The sequence below is a fragment of the Electrona antarctica genome (genome assembly GCF_951216825.1).
Source record: "Electrona antarctica genome assembly, chromosome: 12".
Lineage (NCBI taxonomy): Eukaryota > Metazoa > Chordata > Actinopteri > Myctophiformes > Myctophidae > Electrona > Electrona antarctica.
The window spans coordinates 37,765,642-37,786,013 of NC_136793.1; the positions used below are offsets into that span (position 1 = coordinate 37,765,642).

Consider the following 20,372-nt stretch of genomic DNA (forward strand, 5'->3'; position numbering starts at 1 on the left):
TCCTTCATACTTAACCCATTAAAGGTGGGAAAGCAGCTGTCATTTTAGATTTGATCTAAAATAGCATCATACGTTTTTCAGAAAACTCTTTGGATTTAGAACAAGTCTTCTCTTCTGGGGGTCCCTGGCATGAAACATTTTCAGCCAAATCTATATACATTTTGGAGTCCTTGGCTGGAAATACTGTGAGAACTACTGCTTTAGATCTGCATCAGGTCTTAACAGGTTAAAATGTACAACACACAGTAGATTGATGTGTGTAATAAATTGGCTGAAACAGGGACTACAATACACAGGCTTAGCATGTGTAAAGCCGCTCAACAATCCAGTCTTAGAAACATGTAAGACTGTCTATCATCAATCAGTGTTGTCGTGGCACGTGCTCAGTGGTTACCTGGGATACAGGTAACAAATGCAGCCACCTCCGGGGCTAGAGTCTGTCACTCAGGTGTGTGCGTGCGCTGTCACTCTATTAGACGCGTATCACTCACCTGGGCCTCCTCCGCTACCTCCGCCTGCCGTGCCAAATAGCCTCTCTCTCTCTCTTCCTTAGACCTCAACTGCACAGCTGACAGCTAGCTATGCAACACACAATAACAACGGTAGCTCCTTACTAGCCATTGCAGCTTAGTGAAGGGTTATGGGGAGGCTAATGCTAACTCATCATAGCTAACCTCTTAAAGCCCTGAGGGCAGGCAGAGGGAGGGGACCCTTGCTGAACAAAGACTTCCTGGCCTCAAGTGGACTTACCTGAGTGGATAATTCTGCTGCCTAAACACACTTGTTTTGCTAAGAGGTGAAGGTTAGTGATAATTATTTATTTTACAGGTTTACGTGGTGTACTGGGAAGTATGGCATTGGTAGGGCTAGGAGTTTAGATTCTAAGAGCCTTGGGCAGCCAGGGGGATAGTATAGATATTCATATTATTATAAGTAAAGGTTAATATGCCATCATAGGTGCACCACAGTATTTAAGTAAAGGGCAATCAGGCTATGTACATTAGGGGCGTGACCTGTAACTATTTCATACTGCCATCTAGTGGTCAAAGGGAGCATGTTTATGGTCTCAGGGTCCACCCTAACCCTTTAAGATTTTTTTTTGGGGTCTTTTTTCAGCCTTTATTTGATATAAATAAATATATGGGGGGAGAGAGATGGGGAGTGACATGCAGCAAAGGTCGTCGGGGTCGGGAGTCGAACCCGCAACACACTGTCAGAATGGATTAGCAGCCTAGGTGCCCGGACCACTAGGCCGGCCCAAGCCTGGGTCCACCCTAACCCTCCCTAATCCTAATAGGACTACTACCTACCAGGAACATTATTTCTTATTACCATGGGACCCCTTCCTATTGGGCATTAGTTTAATTGCACTATTAATTACATTTATTTATTCAAATTATTACAATACAAAAAGGTTATGAGTGACTATACACAATGGTTTAATTATACCATAAATGGTGCATTTATATAGCGCCTTTACATAGATTGGGTGAGCACATTCACCCATTCACAAACCGATGGGAGAGGAAACAATGCAAGGCACATCGGGAACAATTAGAGCTTCAGAGTCTTGCTCAAGGACACTTTGACACTAACTCTGGGGGAGCCCGGGTTCGAACTGGGTACCTTGTGGTTCCCGTCTGGCCACTCTACCCCTGATCCACTGCCACCACCATAGTGTCTGAGAGTCATTATAATGACTACCTACTACCACTATCTCATGTTGTGAGGGCATCCGCTTTGTTCACCATACCTGTAACCTAGCAACAGCTGTCACCAGCGTGTCTTTCTTTCTAAACAGAATTGATTAAACTGTGCTATAATCACAATACTACACTCATGATTAATGTAAACACCAAACATCTATTGTAGCTTGAAATTGGGTCCAAATTGGGTCTAATTAAAGTGAATTTGGGTGTGTGTGAAAACCGCTGAGTTATGGGAAGGTGAATTTGCAGATTTTGTGCAGCAAATCCCATTACAATCCAGCCAGTAGTTTTCGAGATATCTTGTGTGGGGCTGGGAGTGGGAAGTGTTGGATAGAGGCAGACTGACATTGTCATCCTTAGAGCCCGGCTGCTAATGGGACTAAAAACACACCAAGGTAGTAGATTCATCTGATGTCTGTATATCAGACTGTTCATTTCCCCATATCTGTCACCAGGGAACACAGCGCCCGCATAGCCCAGATGTAACCGCAGCCACTAGTGACTGTGTCGGACTCGGTGCTGTGCCAAAAGGAAACATCGAGGGAAGACCAATTAATGACGTGATGACAGGATGTAAATGGCTGGATTAAAGGGGTTGGTACTGTAAAAAGGTCAGGATGCTCTCTGCTAATCTGACTCACGAGGCGACGAGAGCATGACAGGAAGACAGCAAAACAAACAACACGTCAACCGCTGAATTATTACAGTGCTACATGTCGTGCACGCAGTCTAGGTAGCTCAGTGAATTACATCCGCTGTGTAGCTTGATGCGTTCCATTCAGGCCTGACGTCGAAATTAAAAAAAAAAAAGTTTTCTAAATCATGACAATTTTCTGAAAGATTTAGGCACATTTTAACGATTTTTCAAAAATAGCAGACCTACAAGTTCATAGCGCGACACTCGGTGGCGCGCTATGAGCTTGTAGATCTGCTATTTTTCAATAGCTAAAGTTTAACGTAACGCTTAAAACACCAAAAGGGGTTTTAAGCGTTAACCTGTGTAACTCAGGTGTTAAAAATATCAATGGATAGAACATAGCATTACCACTACTGTACCAGCATTAAAGGTTGCATTACCACTGGGACCACCCATAGTCAAGCAATATACTGTAAGTATAAACACTCAAGACAGTGTTTTACCCTGCTTGGATAAAAGCATCCATCATTTTCAGATTGACCACCTCATCAGGAAACATGATACTCACGTTTTTCCAGGCGACTCCCTCAGCCAGAATATGTCATCGCTGGTGATGCCATGCTCCATGGCTCCAGGGATCTTGGACGCAGGAGAGATAAGAGATCATGTTAACAATAAGCTTTGTATTTATATAATGTGTGCAACTGTAAATAGGCTACCTCAGCAAAAGTGTTTATTTTTTTATCACTAAATACTTCATAATAAACAAAGCTATTGTAAATGAAAGTAAGAGATTGGTTGGAAATACTGATATATAAAAAAATATATATTGGTATAAAAACAGGACATTTGTCACAAACACAGCCACAACTCATTGGAATAGTGTACACAACCAATACGTGGAACAAAATACAGTGAATTAATCCAGGACATGTTGTGAATGCATTGTGAGCTTGTAGATCTGCCATTTTTGGTGAAGAGCTTAGGTGTAGAGGGAGAAAATTAGGGTGCCAAGGATAGACCCCTGGGGGACCCCAGTCAGCAAGTTATATAATTAAATGGTTAAGCACAGAATTGGTACACATGGCTACAGGAGCGCTGCATTAAGAGGTTTGTCATTTCCCCGTTTCACTGTCATGGGGACAGACATGGGGCTAGGATACTTTGTAGGGTTTGTTATCAGTCATGAAGAGAAATTTGTAGTTCAGTCAAAGGAGTTCTGTAAAACCCCATCAGGGCTAGGGTACATTCCCAAATAGCTACAGAGTTAGTTGGAAACTAAAACAATTCAATGAGAGGAATATTGTGTTATTTTAATCCTTTTGTCCTGATTTCATGGACAAGGTGAAATTTGGGTCCCGGGACAAAACAACTTGTCTTGATAGCCACTTGTCTATGAGAATAGATACTTGCATTTGTGGGGTATTTAGGCCGTCCACCGGTTGCAATCACAATGTTCTTTGCAGTCAGGATCACCTGCAGGAAAAGTGGAAGGAATCTCAGCATGAAAGTCATTGGGCACATTTTTAAGCCTTTGAAAGCTTTATTGGAGAGAGAGGAAAGTGAATAGAGTAGAGAAATCTAATTACTTTCAAGACCTTTTTCATACCTCTAAAAGTAAAAAATTAAATAAAATGAAGAATCGACACCAACGGCTAGGGATAGGGCTTGTTAATTTTGCTCATCGATACCCTTATCGATACTGCTTATCAATCTGGATGCTGATTTTTACCACTATAATTTAACTCTAACTTGCATTTGCCATAATGGGCTTCCGTACCTGCCGAAGTCAGGAAATAAATAATTGAGTAAAACAACTCGTCATTCTGCTCCAGATCAAATGTAACTCCAATAATTCAAGGCATTTTTAGGCCTTGAAATTCTGAAATTAAATTTGAGACATTTTAAGACCTTTTAAGGATTCACAGGGAACCCTGCCGTACAGCATATTGTCCACCCAGCCGGTATCGTATCGAAACAGGGATTCAATGGTAAGGGCATTTTGCAGTGTAGTATGCACTCTAAACGCTTAACACTTGTCCCAGGAGAAGCATTCATGATTTAACTGTGCTCAACCACTCCTTTACAAAACAAAACAAACAGCAAGGAGTTGCAACTGCCTCCAATATCAGCGATGGCAGGATAATTGTCTAGTTTATTTTATTTGCACAATTATAAAACAGCAATGTACTGTATTAGAGCACTGACAGTAAGTTATGATCTTGTTTTTGCCAATAGATTTTTCTCTCACTGCGAACAACCTGGTTAAATAATCTGGTCTCCCAAACTTTGGAACTTGAAAAATCTGTGTCATGTTTTAAATCTCTTCTGAAAACCCACCTTTACGTTAAGGCCTTCTCTTAAATTCCTTTTGCATACTTTATTTTATTGATTATGTATGCTTTTAATTTGTTCCTGCCGTTTTATTTACTGATATCTTGTTGTACAGTCCATTATGTCTGTTATGTTGTTGTTGTCTTTTACCCTGTAGTTTTTATTACTGTATGTTGTCTTTTATCCTGTTCTGTGAAGCACTTTGTGACCATGTCTAGAAATGTGCTATATAAATAAATTATTATTATCAAATAAATGCAAAAAGAGAAAAAGCTTTATGTGAAGAACCAACCTCTTTCCCTGCTTTGCTCAGTCCTTTAACTGTGTGTTCATCCACAAGGCTCCCTTTGACGTTCAGGTACTTCACCTTTCTGTGTAAAACAACAGACAAACAGTCCTTTAACTGGGTGTTCATCCACAAGGCTCCCTTTGACGTTCAGGTACTTCACCTTTCTGTGTAAAACAACAGACAAACAGTCCTTTAACTGTGTGTTCATCCACAAGGCTCCCTTTGACGTTCAGGTACTTCACCTTTCTGTGTAAAACAACAGACAAACAGTCCTTTAACTGTGTGTTCATCCACAAGGCTCCCTTTGACGTTCAGGTACTTCACCTTTCTGTGTAAAACAACAGACAAACAGTCCTTTAACTGTGTGTTCATCCACAAGGCTCCCTTTGACGTTCAGGTACTTCACCTTTCTGTGTAAAACAACAGACAAACAGTCCTTTAACTGTGTGTTCATCCACAAGGCTCCCTTTGACGTTCAGGTACTTCACCTTTCTGTGTAAAACAACAGACAAACAGTCCTTTAAATGTGTGTTCATCCACAAGGCTCCCTTTGACGTTCAGGTACTTCACCTTTCTGTGTAAAACAACAGACAAACAGCTCCAATATTTCAGCTAAGTAGGGCTGTGACAGTTAATAGACAGTTAATTGACAATAAAATAAAATAACTAGTTAATAATCATTACCTATTTTGGGCATGTCATTATAGGCCAAATGTATAAACATACATTTAAATAGTCAAAACAGTAGATCTACGAGCTCAGAGTGCTCAGTGAGCTTGTAGATCTGCCATTTTAACTATTTTTTCACTACAGCATTTGTACAAAGTATAAAATAGGGCTTAAGTGATTGATTTCTTGATATATACTTAAATGCGCTTATCGATGATTCATCTAAAGTCATCAATACAATAATCCTTGTTGATGTTATGATGATTGTTCCATGTTGTTCTGATTGTGTGTTGTGCCTGAGGACCCTCTTGAAAACGAAATGATGCAGCTCATGCGGTTTATCCTCCAATTCAATTGTAAAATAAATAAATAACAAATAACTGCCAAGAAGATAATCAATGGTTGCAGCCCTGCAGCTAAGCAAGGCTCATACTTTGTAATCGTATCATTGCGGATGCAAATGAAAGGCATCTTGATTATTGGTCATGATGGTACATTTCACTTCCCAAAACAGAACCAAGTTTCAGATGCTGTAATCATTTCTGATGAATGTCAATTAGGAATCCCACAGCATAGCGAGCGAGCCCTGTTGAGTAAGCACAGGCCCATTCAAATCAAAGTGAACAGCACCTGTTTGCCCTCTGGCCAGTCATTCAGTCATCATGCAGTCCTCGCCTATCTGTCATTCAGCTGGGTCCTCAGTCTGTGTACTAACAGACAGGCTGCAAACCCTTTGGCAACGTCTCATACCGAGACAATGAGCCAAATAAACACATCCTCACATTGAACTACTTTCGTATCCCTGGACTTATTCAACGAGTACAGATGTACAATTTTCACATATAGCACTGTAATAAGAAGATGGATGTTGGGGTTGCTCACTTGTCCTTGAGTTGAACACGGTGACCCCAGTTTAGGGACCTCACGTGATTTTGGACAGCTTCTGCCATGGTTGCCCTGAAAAACACATAACAACTTAGACATGTTACCAATACCAAATAACAAAGATTAACCAATGTGTAAAATCCATCCAGTAGGGTGTCCGGTTGGCATACAGGTAAAGTTCCTGCCCACTACTGTGGATATTTGAGTTTGATTTTGGGCTGAATGATATTGAAAAATGCCAAGACAATATTTGAGCAGCCCCAGTTTGATTCCTCTGTGGTGCCTCCGGATTGGCCGGGCATTCCAATGAACACACTAATACAGTTGGTCGCGTTCACGATTGAGAGGCAGGATAGGGGAGGACGATGTTGCTGCAATATCAACTACCAATCTATAGGTTGGTTATAGTTCAGCTGGGAGCAGAACTGGGAGGCATAGCATGTTCCTCTACATGCATTACGCCCTCCCGGTGAAACTCCTTACAGACAGCAAGTGAAAAGACTCCATGTTTATCAGAAGAAACATGTGGTTGCCTGCATCCTCTCTAGACTAAAAAGTAGGGGTTGGCAGTGACAGGGACTATACAAACATGGGGGGAATTGGCAAAAACTACATTGGGGAGGGGAAAAAGGGGAAGAAAACAAAATTGTAATAATTCAACCAATTGTCCTCCAACTCTGGTGCTGAAAAGTAAGACTACTGCCAGGTTTCTATTCAACCAAAAATTGAATGGATGGTTCATGGTTGGTTGGTTGGTCGGATGGATGAATGGACGGATGGATGGTTTGTTTTTTATGTCCTTCATCGTTTCTACCACTAGATGGTGGTATTGCTCTAGTCATTTAGCGTGTTGGTTTGATTGCTGGGCAATCAGTTTAATTACAATAAACTTGTCATAAGGGAAACGGCAAACAGTAAACTATGATGAGATGCATACAATTAAAAGGAAATAAAGCAATACCAATTGCAATTAGCAATTGCCAATTAGTTGCCTAGTTCTTGACATGAGATAAAGACTTACCAGTCATGGGAGATTGGACCAGGTATCTGCCAGCCATACTTCTTAGCATCTTTGACTGCTGTTCCAAGCAGAGCAGCCTGGTGCATGAGCTTCTTAGGAATACAGCCAACATTGACACATGTGCCACCAAGACCCCACTTAGTACCTGGAGAAAATGTATATCACTAGTTACTACTAATCGACAATGAAAGGCTTTGAAATTCCTTTGATTGGTTGATTGATTGAAATTTTTAAGCACAAGTCAATACAAAAACCATGATAAAGCACACTAAGACTTGTTTACAAAGGGTCCACCATTTTCAATTCATCAGTACATTTAACGACGTACAAATATACACTTTTATAAAAACAAACAGGAAATCATCATATAAAGAAAGTAAAAAAGGGGAAAAACATAAGGCAACTCTATTTTGGATTATATCATAACCCTTTCAGAAGTTCTTTTTGTTTAAAAAAAAATAGTACAAACCATTTGTCTGAGGGACCACAGGTCCCACCCGGTGTCATGTCACTGACACCAAGATTCTGCTTTTTAGCAGATACTTGGTGATGGAAGGGCCTCCTGTAAAGCAGGAGATTTCCCTTCCATCTGAGGTATTGCTTTACAAAAGAAACCTCAATGTTGGAAGTCTTGTCTTTGTTTATATGTTTTCTGTGTTTACATGTCTACACTTTATTTTTTTATTTTTTTCAAAGCTTTATTGGACATAAGGAGAAATTGAGGTCTACTTGGGTTCACAATGAAAATATTAGTATAATTACACTCAGGGTTAACGGGCTACAGAACCCAACTCAAAGTAAATTAATAACAACAATTAAAGGAGAAATTGGTATTCAGTGGAGGACCTCAGTGTAGGGATAATGGATATATATAAGTGAGAAGATAGCTGTGTAAAGGAAAACAGGTGAAACTGAACTTTGTATAATGACATGTGTGTATGCTGTAGAGCCGGATGGGGGCACGGGCGGGGGTGTTCGTGGGGTGTGCTTCTGTTTGTGTATTTGTTTGGCTTTCAGTAATTGCTCATGTTATTATTGCTGTTGATGTAACGTTTGTTGCTAATGATATTACTGTTAATACTTTTCTTTCCCGTTACACATGAAAGTCTGTTCATCTTCATGATAATACTGGAAATGAATCTACGACATATCGATGTGTAAAAAACATGGACTTTACCGATCATCTGAGAACTTTGTGAAGGACTGAAGCCACCTTAGTATATAGGACGTTGATGACTTGTATAACAAATAATAACTGAAGTGTAACATATATGTATTGAACTGTGATGCCCGAGATAACCTGCCTATTCTCAAAAACAAAAGAATAAAAAAAAAAGTATAATAAAAAAAATAAGGCAAATATATTTATATAAATTAGAAGATAGAAAAAGATACAGCAGTGTGGGTTTAATGCAGGGACAGGTTCTTTTACCTTTCACAGATGGCTCCACATAATCTAAAACGGCAACTTCCTGTCCCAACTGTGCAGCTGGAAACACAGAAGCAAAATACAGTGTCTTGTGTCAGCAGTAGAGTACTGTAATGTAACCATACTTTTGGTTTTGATTTTTAAAAACACAAGTTCTTTAAGCACAGCTCTTGCAAATGGTGGCACCATCACAGATATACTATGATAAAGTTAAGACTGCCAATGTTTTGATATGTCTGTCAATTCCAGGTACACTGAATACTTAGTTAGAATAGAGACAATATGAATTGAGGGGCGCTCTTATCATCGTACATCATCTATTCATTGTCAATGGTGTAGGACAAAAATAGCCGATTTGCTCGTCCACATATGACATACATTCTCCATTCATTGTCAATAGGAATTTAATGTTTGTATAAGACGAAAATCCACACTATAGCTGAATATAGGATGGGCTCTCAAAAATGGCTGATGCATGTACAGCACTAAAATATAAATAAGAGTGACTTCTTGACAACATATGAGACCGAACAATTTTGTAAAATGAACAAAGCTGGACAAAGAAAATAAACTCACCTTCTTTGGAACAGGCAAGCCCTCCTGAGCCACCACCAATAACGACTAAGTCGAAGTCATATTTCCCTGTATGATGACATATTGAGTGATTCAATGACCAATTATAGGAAGGAAGTTCAAGGAACGCGTTGAAAAATATAATAATTCATCTGTATACCCGGGTAAGAAAGTTTGAGAGAATTGAGTGTTTTACTCTTATATTAGCTCTGGTCCATAGCCTTAATGCAGGGCAGAATCAAAGCAGTAAGGCTACTAAATAAGGCTACCTATGACAAGATGTAACACAATAACCACCGACCTGACCTGTCCTACATATAGGATCACTTCAACTTCTGCTTCCACAATAACAACCTTGGTTTTACCATTAAGGTTCCATACTTCTACAAGAAGTAGGCTACATCACTTTGGTGCCTAGCCCATTCTGTAGCTACAGAATGAGCGTAGGGACTGAGGTAGCCCTGAAACATGACTGCCATGTCATGATGATTATCATGGCAGTCATGTTTCAGGGCTAGGACTGAGGGAACATATTGGGGCTATTTGGTACGTGCCCTTGAATCCCTTGATTTATGGTGAAAGAGGCTGGGACAGGTGACCATGTATATGTCCATATAACACGTAAGATGACATGTTTTGTTCATATATTAGCCTATACACCCCCCCTACACACACGAGTTTGTGTCATAACACAACTCTATGGATTTGATAACAGGCTCAGCCTTAGCTTACATACTTAGCGACATTACCTCAATAAACGAGCAAATGTCCTTCATAATTGCGCGTATATAAGTTAAAGCAAAACTTGCCATTTTAATACATAATGTTACCTGTCAATGTCCTTGTTAAAACGTGAAAACAATAATTAGTCCCTTTCCACCGGTGTCTGCCTCTACAGAAGGCTGCCATGTTGTTGTTATAAAAAAGACCCCAGCGGTATAGGCGTCTCATTATTTGCCTGACAGAAACTTTTAAATAAGGTCAAAGTCAAGCTGTTTCTATCTTCTAGAGTCAGACTAGTCACAGTGACACGTTAATTTGCAATTGTTAATACAATATTGAAAACTTCTGTTAAATTAGTGTATACAGCCAAATGAAATGTCATACAACTAGGGAACTGATATATATTATAACTCTATGATAGGGAACCCAGGCATCGGCCAAAAGAAAAAAGAAAAACAGCGCCCTCTGCTGTTTTGTCTTTTGAAATGAGGTGGAAAGCCTGAGGTAACGAGGTTACTTTTGAATTTACTGCAGAGCTCTGAATCTGTCTTGAGTTGAGAGATTAAATTTGAGTAGCAAAGACAAGACATAATAATAATAAAAAATATATATATTAGGATAATACTTCAAATGTTCAAATGTACATCATGTAGCCTATGATATACATTTTTAGAACTGGTAAAATGTATATTATATTATATTATATTATATTATATTATATTATATTATATTATGGAATGTGTCGGGACCATATTATGGTGGTCGAGGTGAGAGAGCACGTGACATCACGTGACATCAACAGGGATGGAGCATGTGACATCACGTGACATCATCAGGGATTGAGATCCCTGATGTCATCAACATTAAGCCCACATGGAGATCCTTGATGTCATCAATATTGGCCAGCAACTCTACATCTGACTTCAAACCCTTAGATCTACTATATGGAGCTGACCTGTTCTGACATTCCATATGTTGATCCTTCCCCATCCATCCTTCCTCTTCGATGTCTCCCTTTTGACTGATACCTGTCCATTTAAACTCTAGACGGGCCCCAAAGTTATTAGTGGAGCCGCGCCTGGCAGCCGGCAAAAACTTCTTAACAGGCCTGAAAATGAAAATGAAGGTCTTATCCCCCATGCCAAAGCGCCAGCGCTTGCCCAGCAGTCTGCTGTCACCCAGGCAGATATGTTGATCTGACCCCCCATTCCAAAGCGCCAGCGCTCGCTCAGCAGTCTGCCGTCAACGAGGCGGATGCGTGCACGTGACCTTGAGGTCGCTTCTCGCCCTCAGGCGTCTTACTGGTATTATATTATATTATATTATATTATATTATATTATATTATATTATATTATATTATATTATATTATATTATATATTACTTAAGCTATTCTTGCCATTCATTCAAGAAGAACATTATTTGTATTATTTAAATGATGTTTATGAAACATATACACATACAGTATATTAAACAATGAACAAAACACTTTCTTTCCAGGCATGGTTTATTGAAAACACACCAAATGTATACTCTACAAACCAGTATTTTTATTTTTTTGTTATGTTTAACAAGCATATTACTTGCCTCTGGGTATTAGTAAAATTAACAATACATTCTGTCACCGTGGCATCGCTTCTGTTCGCTACTAAAGCAATAACAAGATTACTCCTCTAGTAACTTAAAACCATTTGTAACATCTCTATCTTTTTAAAAGTTTATAATACAATGTCATACAAGGCAAAAACCCACCAATAGTCTAACTACACAGAGGACAGTGAGTTGAATGGGAGCGAGTGACCAAATGAGGAGTGGGGCCAACAGAGAGGGGGATGGAGACATGGCAAGGTTAAGGGTAGGAATACATTTATATAAAACACTCTTCATCTACCTAATGGAAAAGGTTAAGGCACATGATAGTTACAAACACATCTGCTACTGAGTAGTACAATTACTTTATTTGTGACGGTTTTGAATCAGTAATATCTACAGGTAGGTCTTGCTCTTCGTCTCTCCTTCTTGCATTTATTATACATCATAGTTGCTTCTGTATTTTGGAAATGTACACTGTGCTGTGCACGCACACACGCACGCACGCACGCACGCACACACGCACGCACACACGCACGCACGCGCGCACACGCACACGCACACACACACACACACACACACACACACACACACACACACACACACACACACACACACACACGCACACACACACACAAAACAACAAGGACCAAGGACTTCCTTCAAATGCATGAAATACAACTTCCAGATCCTTTGGTTTACTGCACAGTGCAGTCAGGGAATAGACAGTCTAATGAATGGTTCTGGGTGTCGAGGGTTCATTGTTCAGTAACAAAAGCATGCACACACACACACACACGCACGCACGCACGCACGCACGCACGCACGCACGCACACACACACACACACACACACACTCTCTTCTGAGGACAGACATAAGGGATGCTAAAATTATTGTCTTTTATCTCTGAAATGAAAAGTTTATACATAGATTACGTTTTTTTACTTTATTCATTTTTACCACAACATACGTCTTTGTAAACACTGTGTAAAATATGCAAGCTTTATAAAGTCACATCACAAAGAAAATCAGACTTCAACGCAGGCACATGCCATTGGCCTAGCTGACACATGAGTGAGACCATTTTGGAGAGTCCACTCCCTCACTTTCCAGTCCACAGTGAGGACAGGACAGGGAACGGGAATGGGAGCAGAGTGTCCGCTTTGGAGACACAGAGAGACAATGCACACCACCACTGAACATTGAACTGAATGTGCAGTTATAGCGTTCTTATTAAAGCAACCCTAGTATATCACACAAAAATGTCACAAATGTCTCTGCATTTCTACATAGCAACTGCACCCTCCTAGAACATAGAAAAAATATATATATGTGATCAAACTCCATCTGGTATACTCTGTACAATGGGATGCAACGTTATTTATTTTTATTTTTATTTTTCATTCTTTTTTTTTTTGCCTTTTTGCTTTCGAACCTGCACCCATCCTCCTCGATTCTCTTCCTGCACAGAATGAGTTAGTTAATATGCATTGAAAGCACAAATAGAAAACAAAAACCTGCATGGCACTTGAAAAGAACATAATATTACACATCTGTAGTGTTTGTCTTCGTGCATTGCTGCAGCGCATTCTTTTAATGGTGCGTTAGTGAAATCAAAGCATGATTCGTGGCTTCACCTAACAGCAGCGGGTGTAAATAAAAGGAGTCCTAAACACTGACCATCTCGTGTCTATCCCTTAGAGTATATATGAGTATATATACTCTAAGGTCTATCCCTGCTGCTTCCCTCTTCGTTTCTGTCTCATTTCCTGACCTTGAACTCTGGACCCCTGATGAAGTGTCCTTGTTTCCTCTTTCATTTCTGGTAGATTTGGTTAAAATATACAGGAGTTTGGGGTGTTCAACATGTACTCATTGCCTTTAGAAAGAAGGCTGAAGATAAATGTATTTTTCTTTCTTTATTTTTTGTTCAGTAATTATTTTCAAGAGTACAAAATATAAATAGGTGGTTGTTGGCATGAATTGACAAGATTCGATACACAATTAAGTTACGCGGTTATTTTTTGTTTACAAACATGACAACCCTTTATCAAATGGATGTGCTTTCCAAACAATGTGTTATGAATATACAACTAAGAAGTTTTGTGACATTGTTTTTTTTTTCCTTCTTTTCTCTTTATGACCCTAATATACATTTATATAAAACCAACAAAAATATAAAACGCTTTAAATCTATCCTTTCAATAACAGGAGAATAATCCTCTGCATCTCTCTCCAGTAACACTAATCATTTATAAACAAAATGTCTTATATTCCTCTTTTAATACACGTCATCGACAAAGAGAAACCAACTGGGAAACTCACATGTCTTTTGTAGTAGCACAGCCTTCTGTCGGGTTTAATTCATATTACTACTCTTGGTTTCTTGCTTTGAGATGCAACGCTGAACAGCAACTATTTTCTTTTTGTTTTACAGATGTCATACCATGTCACATCCCTTCCTCAAGAATATTTGTGCATATCCTTGGATTGTGAAACAGACGTCACGTTTTTTGTGTGTGATTTCAAAGGAACTCAGTGCACACGTTTTCTTGAGAGAACCACAGTGAACCAAAGGATGTATTTAGTCTATCAGAACAGTCTGGTGTAAATGCATGTTTCTACTTGTATGCTACGACTCTATCTACTGTGCACTTTCTCTCCTCACCCTCTCTCCCCATCTGTCTCGGTCTCTCTCTTTCTATCTATCTTTCTGTCTCTGTCTCTGTCTTCCTCTCAATCACCAATCTCTGATCAAAATGACCAACATTCTTTAGCCCTCAAGATACACCAATCCTTTCTTCACTAAGTAAAAAAACAAAAGTAAAAAAAGAAAAAACATAATATTAAAAAAGCAGAATAAAGAATAAAACGGTCACAACTACTTTAGACATTATGTTGATGCCTCCAAGACAGCAGAAACAAACAGCAAAAACCTTTTCAAATTAAAAAAGAAAAAAAAGAAAAAAAGGTTTGGCAGAAAGAAATGTCATCATTTTACATGTCTCCCATCACCTGCTTCGTTCCAACTCAATTTCCCTTCGTGCTCCATGTCTTCACCTTCTGTTGTCCAATCTCTGCACATTCACCATGTCAGCCATCACTGACCGCCTCCTCTGTCACCTTCCAAGTCACCAGCAGCTCAACGAGAGTCCACGCTCCTAACGTCACGCCACGTCCAGTCGGAATGTAGATATGAGAAGTAGTAGAACTAGTCACTTTCATGGTTTTTGATCATTTCAAATTTTCACTGAAAAGCAATGAGAATGCCAGCTCGCTTGAATGTCACTGTGGTTATTCTTTCGCTGTCTATTTATTCTTTTTTTTCCTTTACAAAGTCCACAGACAAGTCAACCCACGAGATGAGCTTGGTGCTGTATGTAATGACAACAAGTCAACCCAGGAGATGAGCTTCGTGCTGTACTGTATGTAATGGCAGTGGTGATGTGAGATCCTCCTCTAGTTTGGGATGTGGTGCTGTCGTTAAATTAAGCCTGGAGCACAAGGACAGTACAGAGCAGGTGTTAAAGACAACAATACTACACAGTAATATACTCTGTTCATTTAACTCAGAAAGTGTACACAATGTATAAGGGACGGGTCCATTCGGTTACATTTTTGCACTCCCAGTGTTACAAATGGATAAATGAATTAACATTTTACAGTGTAGAAGAATCGCCTATAGTACATTTACAGTATACTGACTGACAAACGGAGTTGGTTCCAGAATGTCTACACATCCACTTCTCAGTGAGAATGTTCAATATGGTGGATACTTCATTTTGGAATCAAGCTCTTCAACTCAACATGAACAACCAAACGGCACGCTACGGCAGCACTTTGGCAGTCGACAACCACACATACTTAGTTCAAACACATCACTTCACAAGGCAAGTAGAGGCAAAGGGCAGCAAAAGACCGAAGCTTATTATGCTTGACATGATATCCGTATGATTATGATAAGGTGCACGTTTGAATAGTAGCAGTCAATATCGTGGCCGCGTTAAATGAAGCGCACCATTTTCATTTTCAAAGCTACTCACCTGATAAGCATACTTTTCATCACTTTTCAAGTCGATTAACTTTTATTATCTCATTAATTCTTAACATTAGCGCCATATGGCGATCACAATTCATCTCACAAATGATTCAAGAGCATACAAGATGGGTTCTGCTATATGAGCAGGCAACACAATGGTTCAGAATCATATAAGATGGGTTCTGCGATATGAGCAGGCAACACAACGGTTCAGAATCAACCCTGGATGACACTGTTTCCCAAACACTGGGTCGGGACCCATTTGTGGGTTTTTAATTATTATTATTTACATTTCCAAAAAAAAAATCAATTCAAATTCAATGGTTTTTTCAGTAATTTCATGAAGAAATAAAATAAAATTCAAAGAAATTCCATTAATTAGAAAACAAATGTAGTAGTGAAAATAGCGGATCTAGGCTACACGCAGATCTCCTATTTTCACTAGTCCCAGGCAAACGTCTAATTTCTTTTTTGGGTCTCGAGCTAAAATGTTTGGGAACCACTGGTCAGATGACTGAGATGACAAGAGAAAGAAGCTATGAACTACTAGCATGAGTGACAGGAGGCCCAGCTACCTATAGTATAGTAGTAATACCTATGCAGCCAAATGTATTTTAATTATGATGTGAACTATAGAAGCTTCATTATAGTAGCTACAGGCCTTGCACCAGTCAGTGTGAATACAACGGACAGTGAATACATTTAATGTAGTTGATCACTATTCAAAAAGAAAAGAAAAAAATCCTATCTGAACAGACCCTATTTCAATGTAGCTTCTACTTCTTAATCTATACTACAAATTTATATGACAGGATAATATTAGCTCAAATCGACATTGAAAAATGAGGTATGACTCACACTGAATTGATTGACTGAAATATTTATATCAGCTTTGACAGGTTGATAAACTAATTTGAATAAGAACAGCAGGTGAACTGAGTTGAGGTAAATTTATCTTCCCTTACATTTTTATAGCTTCATACAAATTGATTGCTTCTGTCGATGTGTCCACAGTCCACATGCTTGGATGCGTGTGTATTTGTGTATGAGAGTGCATCTTCATCTTCAAATAGGCATCCATTATATATCTAAAGGAGCTTGATCTCTCTACCCCTGGGAATAACTAAGTGTGATGAATATTGATAAGGAGTATACTGAAGTGTGAAGTGTGTGTGTGTGTGTGTGTGTGTGTGTGTGTGTGTGTGTGTGTGTGTGTGTGTGTGTGTGTGTGTGTGTGTGTGTGTGTGTGTGTGTGCGTGCGTGCGTGCGTGGTGCGTGCGTGCGTGCGTGCGTGCGTGCGTGCGTGCGTGCGTGCGTGCGTGCGTGCGTGCGTGCGTGCGTGCGTGCGTGCGTGCGTGCGTGCGTGCGTGAGTGCGTATACAGTATGTGGGTTCCATATGAGTGTCTGTGTATCAATGCTTTCATGTATGTTTACATCACTTTTCATTTCTCACCGCTTTTCATTAAACAGTAATAGAATATCCTTCATAATTCATTACCAACAAGGAGAATCAGTGATTAAAACAAAATATACATGTATAGTACCCTAGTATCCTAGATAGGTTTTTCCTCATTGAATGACTATGATGGTAAAATGCCCATTAGGCTGTGGAGAACATTTGAAATGTTCATAATTCAGCATTTTGGCCAATTGCATGGATTTCTAATTGCTAGTTATTTGGAGTGAGTGAACACACACACAGAAACACTGCAATCATTTGTGTCAATACTCCACTCGACAGTATCTTCTATGCTATTCAGTGTTGTAGCTCCCACATTCCATGTTTAAAATTCTAAACCCCACATAAAACATATAGATGACGATGCCTGAGGAAGGGACCGAAACGTTGCCTTTATTAAAGAATTAACTCATGTACCGAGCAGATAATCAGTGTGCAGGCGTATCTTTTTCCTTATCAAACCCCACATATAAAAAAAACATTTTTAACATAGTGTTGTTATTTTCTAATCTGAGCAGGCGGGTGACAGCAGTGCAAGGGTGAAACAGGGGGAAAGACAAACAAACAAACAAACAAACAAACAAACAATCAATCAATCAAACTAACTAACAAACACAGAGGATGAACAGAGGTGATGCTACGACCAGGACCAGATGTAATGGTGGTGGTGGTGATGGTGGAGGAGTGTTTTATTATCTCAGACCTACCATGCATGCATTTAGACCCAGGAGTCAACAGGCTGGGGCTTGACTTCACAAGCATCCACCAGACTGACTGCAGGCCTGTTGCTCCTGATATAGTGTTTCCTATTTGTGTCATTCTGTGGCCAAGGGAGGAGTTAAAACAAACACACAAACAAAGAGCAAAAGAAAAAGGAAAAAGGTCAATAAATTCCATCAACACACAAACGGGATCGGAGAGGCCAGTGTTAGTTCCTTGCCAAACAAAACATCAGAATAGTGATTGTCAACCAGCAAACCGATACATGCAAATCAAAAAGGAGGGGAAAGCGTTTTTCTGCAGCCAAGTTGCATTCAAAGAAAGTGCAACAGCTCTGTGGGTGTGTAGAGAGACACAGTAGATTTAGAAGACAATCTAAAAACAGACAGGGTGGACTGAACATTTTGAGTGAACATTTTGAAGTCAAACTTTATACTTTGATTCTTGTGGACATACCATTGGACAGAGGGACATGTTACAGGATTTAACATCTGTATAGCTCATACTGTATCCTCAAACTATAGTGTAATCTCTGAAAGTCACTTGCAAGTTGCAAAGGAAGTTATAGAAGTTTATTAGTAGGGTCTGAATAGAGTCACGTGACACAGTCTGGTATAAAGCAAATAAAAGCATAAATCACAGGAACTGTATTTACTGTATGAGAAATACAGTGACTTTCAAATCTTCTCTAGTAATTATTTAGATGTCTTCTGATATTCATTAAAGTTGGAGTGCCATGATTTTTGTATTTTTTCCAGTTTTGAGGTGACAGTACTTCATTAGACCCCATTGGTGTGGCTGTTATGTGTGCTATGTCTTCCCTTTGTATTTAGGGTTTCTTCCAGGAAGCTGAAACCTTGACAGTAAAATGTGCCAATGAAAAATAACTGTGATATGACATCATAATATCATCCCCTACCCTAACCTCTCCCCCTTTATCATACAACAACAGCTGTGGGTGCGGCTTCAGTTCAGGTGGATCACCACCCATCACCACCCACACTTAATGAACTGGTGGGCATGTCCACATTAAAATGACATACCTGATGATTATGTTTTAGGGTGGGGAAAAGAATCACGGCACACCATCTTTAATATAACATTATATATATCAACCTCCTTTCACTGACCATAAACAATTTCTCTGCAGACACTGCAGAGACACTGCAGAGAGTGCTGCCCACCATTTAGATGACTGGCCTTGAAAACTGTCAGACAGGCAGAGAGCTACTTGACAATGTAGCTATTTCTCCAGCAGCTATGCTAGATTTTCTGTTACGAGCTGGGCTTCAATGCTTTTAATCAGCTTCAGATTAATTACTTCCCCAACCACAAAAAGCTTACAGTCAATTATCTGTCCGCTCTGAGGCTCAGAGACTGCCTCAAATGCCTCAGAGGCACTGGTGACATTAAAAAGAGCAGGAGAACATTGTGGCTCTTTAACCCATTGATACCTGAGGCTGAATCTGGGAACGCCTTCTAGGGCCTGACCTAAGGTTTCTGAAAACCTTCAAATTTTGATTCATTATTTTTTTAAATAGTTATGTTTTTTCAAAAATAGCAGACCTACAAGTTCATAGCGCGCCACTCGGTGGCGCGCTATGAACTTGTAGATCTGCTATTTTTCAATAGCTAAATTATAACAATAGCTGATGAGACACAGAGAGAGCGCCGGCATCAAGGGTAGAACAACGTATAGGTTGCACCAGGCATCAATGGGTTAAAGGCTCAAGGTAATTATGGCTTTGTAATGAGGCCCACTGTAAATAAATGGGACAATGGTTTTACATTGTGGAGAGAGACAAGAAAGGACATATAGATAGATAGAGAGAGAGAGAGAGAGAGAGAGAGAGAGAGAGAGAGAGAGAGAGATTTGGAGCTATAGTAGTGTTTGGGAGAGACTGAAAAACAGACAATTACACGTTAACAAGCTCTAATATTTGATCTATATTACCTTTCTCGGTTCATGTACTTTGATATGCTGAGGCAGGCTTGACGTGTCCGTCTATGCTGCAACTGTCCGTGCGTGTATGAATTCAAAGTACCAGAAGGACTTTGGAGTCCAGAGACTGCTAGCTATTAACTTTCTTTCTTTCAGTCCTTGTACTGTATGTGTGTGCGGTGTGCACATGCGTGCATGTGATGTCTGACCACGTACCTTTAATGGCTCTCTTTCTGTCAGGTCCACTGTGCTGTCAACCGTCGTGTACTTGCAGTCTTTGTCTCTCTGGTCGATGGTGGAGTAGCCGTCTAATGAGGTCAGAGAACAACCAGGTGCTTATTACAGTGACATG

General features: G+C 39.7%; 2 protein-coding genes and 1 long non-coding RNA gene across 11 annotated transcripts in view; 1 reads left to right on the forward strand and 2 right to left on the reverse strand.

Moving 5' to 3' along the window:
* The window catches only part of txnrd2.2 (thioredoxin reductase 2, tandem duplicate 2), a 28,904-nt gene extending 18,428 nt beyond the window's left edge, over window positions 1-10,476 (reverse strand). The window contains exons 1-8 of the mRNA XM_079517222.1: window positions 10,377-10,476; window positions 9,550-9,615; window positions 8,977-9,033; window positions 7,545-7,689; window positions 6,521-6,595; window positions 4,973-5,051; window positions 3,760-3,822; window positions 2,915-2,985 (exon numbers count right to left, since the gene is read on the reverse strand). Coding sequence (XP_079373348.1) covers window positions 2,915-2,985; window positions 3,760-3,822; window positions 4,973-5,051; window positions 6,521-6,595; window positions 7,545-7,689; window positions 8,977-9,033; window positions 9,550-9,615; window positions 10,377-10,455 — 635 coding nt within the window. The 5' untranslated portion in view covers window positions 10,456-10,476. The remainder of the gene's footprint in view (window positions 1-2,914; window positions 2,986-3,759; window positions 3,823-4,972; window positions 5,052-6,520; window positions 6,596-7,544; window positions 7,690-8,976; window positions 9,034-9,549; window positions 9,616-10,376) is intronic.
* A 2,047-nt stretch (window positions 10,477-12,523) lies between these two features.
* On the forward strand, window positions 12,524-15,363 carry LOC306933864. Its single transcript, XR_013791259.1, has 3 exons — window positions 12,524-13,547; window positions 13,588-15,208; window positions 15,254-15,363. It is a non-coding gene; the product is annotated as an uncharacterized lncRNA (long non-coding RNA).
* Window positions 15,233-20,372, reverse strand: part of arvcfb (ARVCF delta catenin family member b) — a 288,700-nt gene continuing 283,560 nt past the window's right edge. For all 9 annotated transcript variants that reach the window (XM_079516206.1, XM_079516202.1, XM_079516207.1 and 6 more), the window contains 3 exons: window positions 20,237-20,328; window positions 18,066-18,178; window positions 15,233-15,353 (listed from right to left, as the gene is read on the reverse strand). In XM_079516206.1, the coding sequence (XP_079372332.1) occupies window positions 18,077-18,178; window positions 20,237-20,328 (194 nt within the window). In that variant the 3' untranslated portion in view covers window positions 15,233-15,353; window positions 18,066-18,076. The remainder of the gene's footprint in view (window positions 15,354-18,065; window positions 18,179-20,236; window positions 20,329-20,372) is intronic.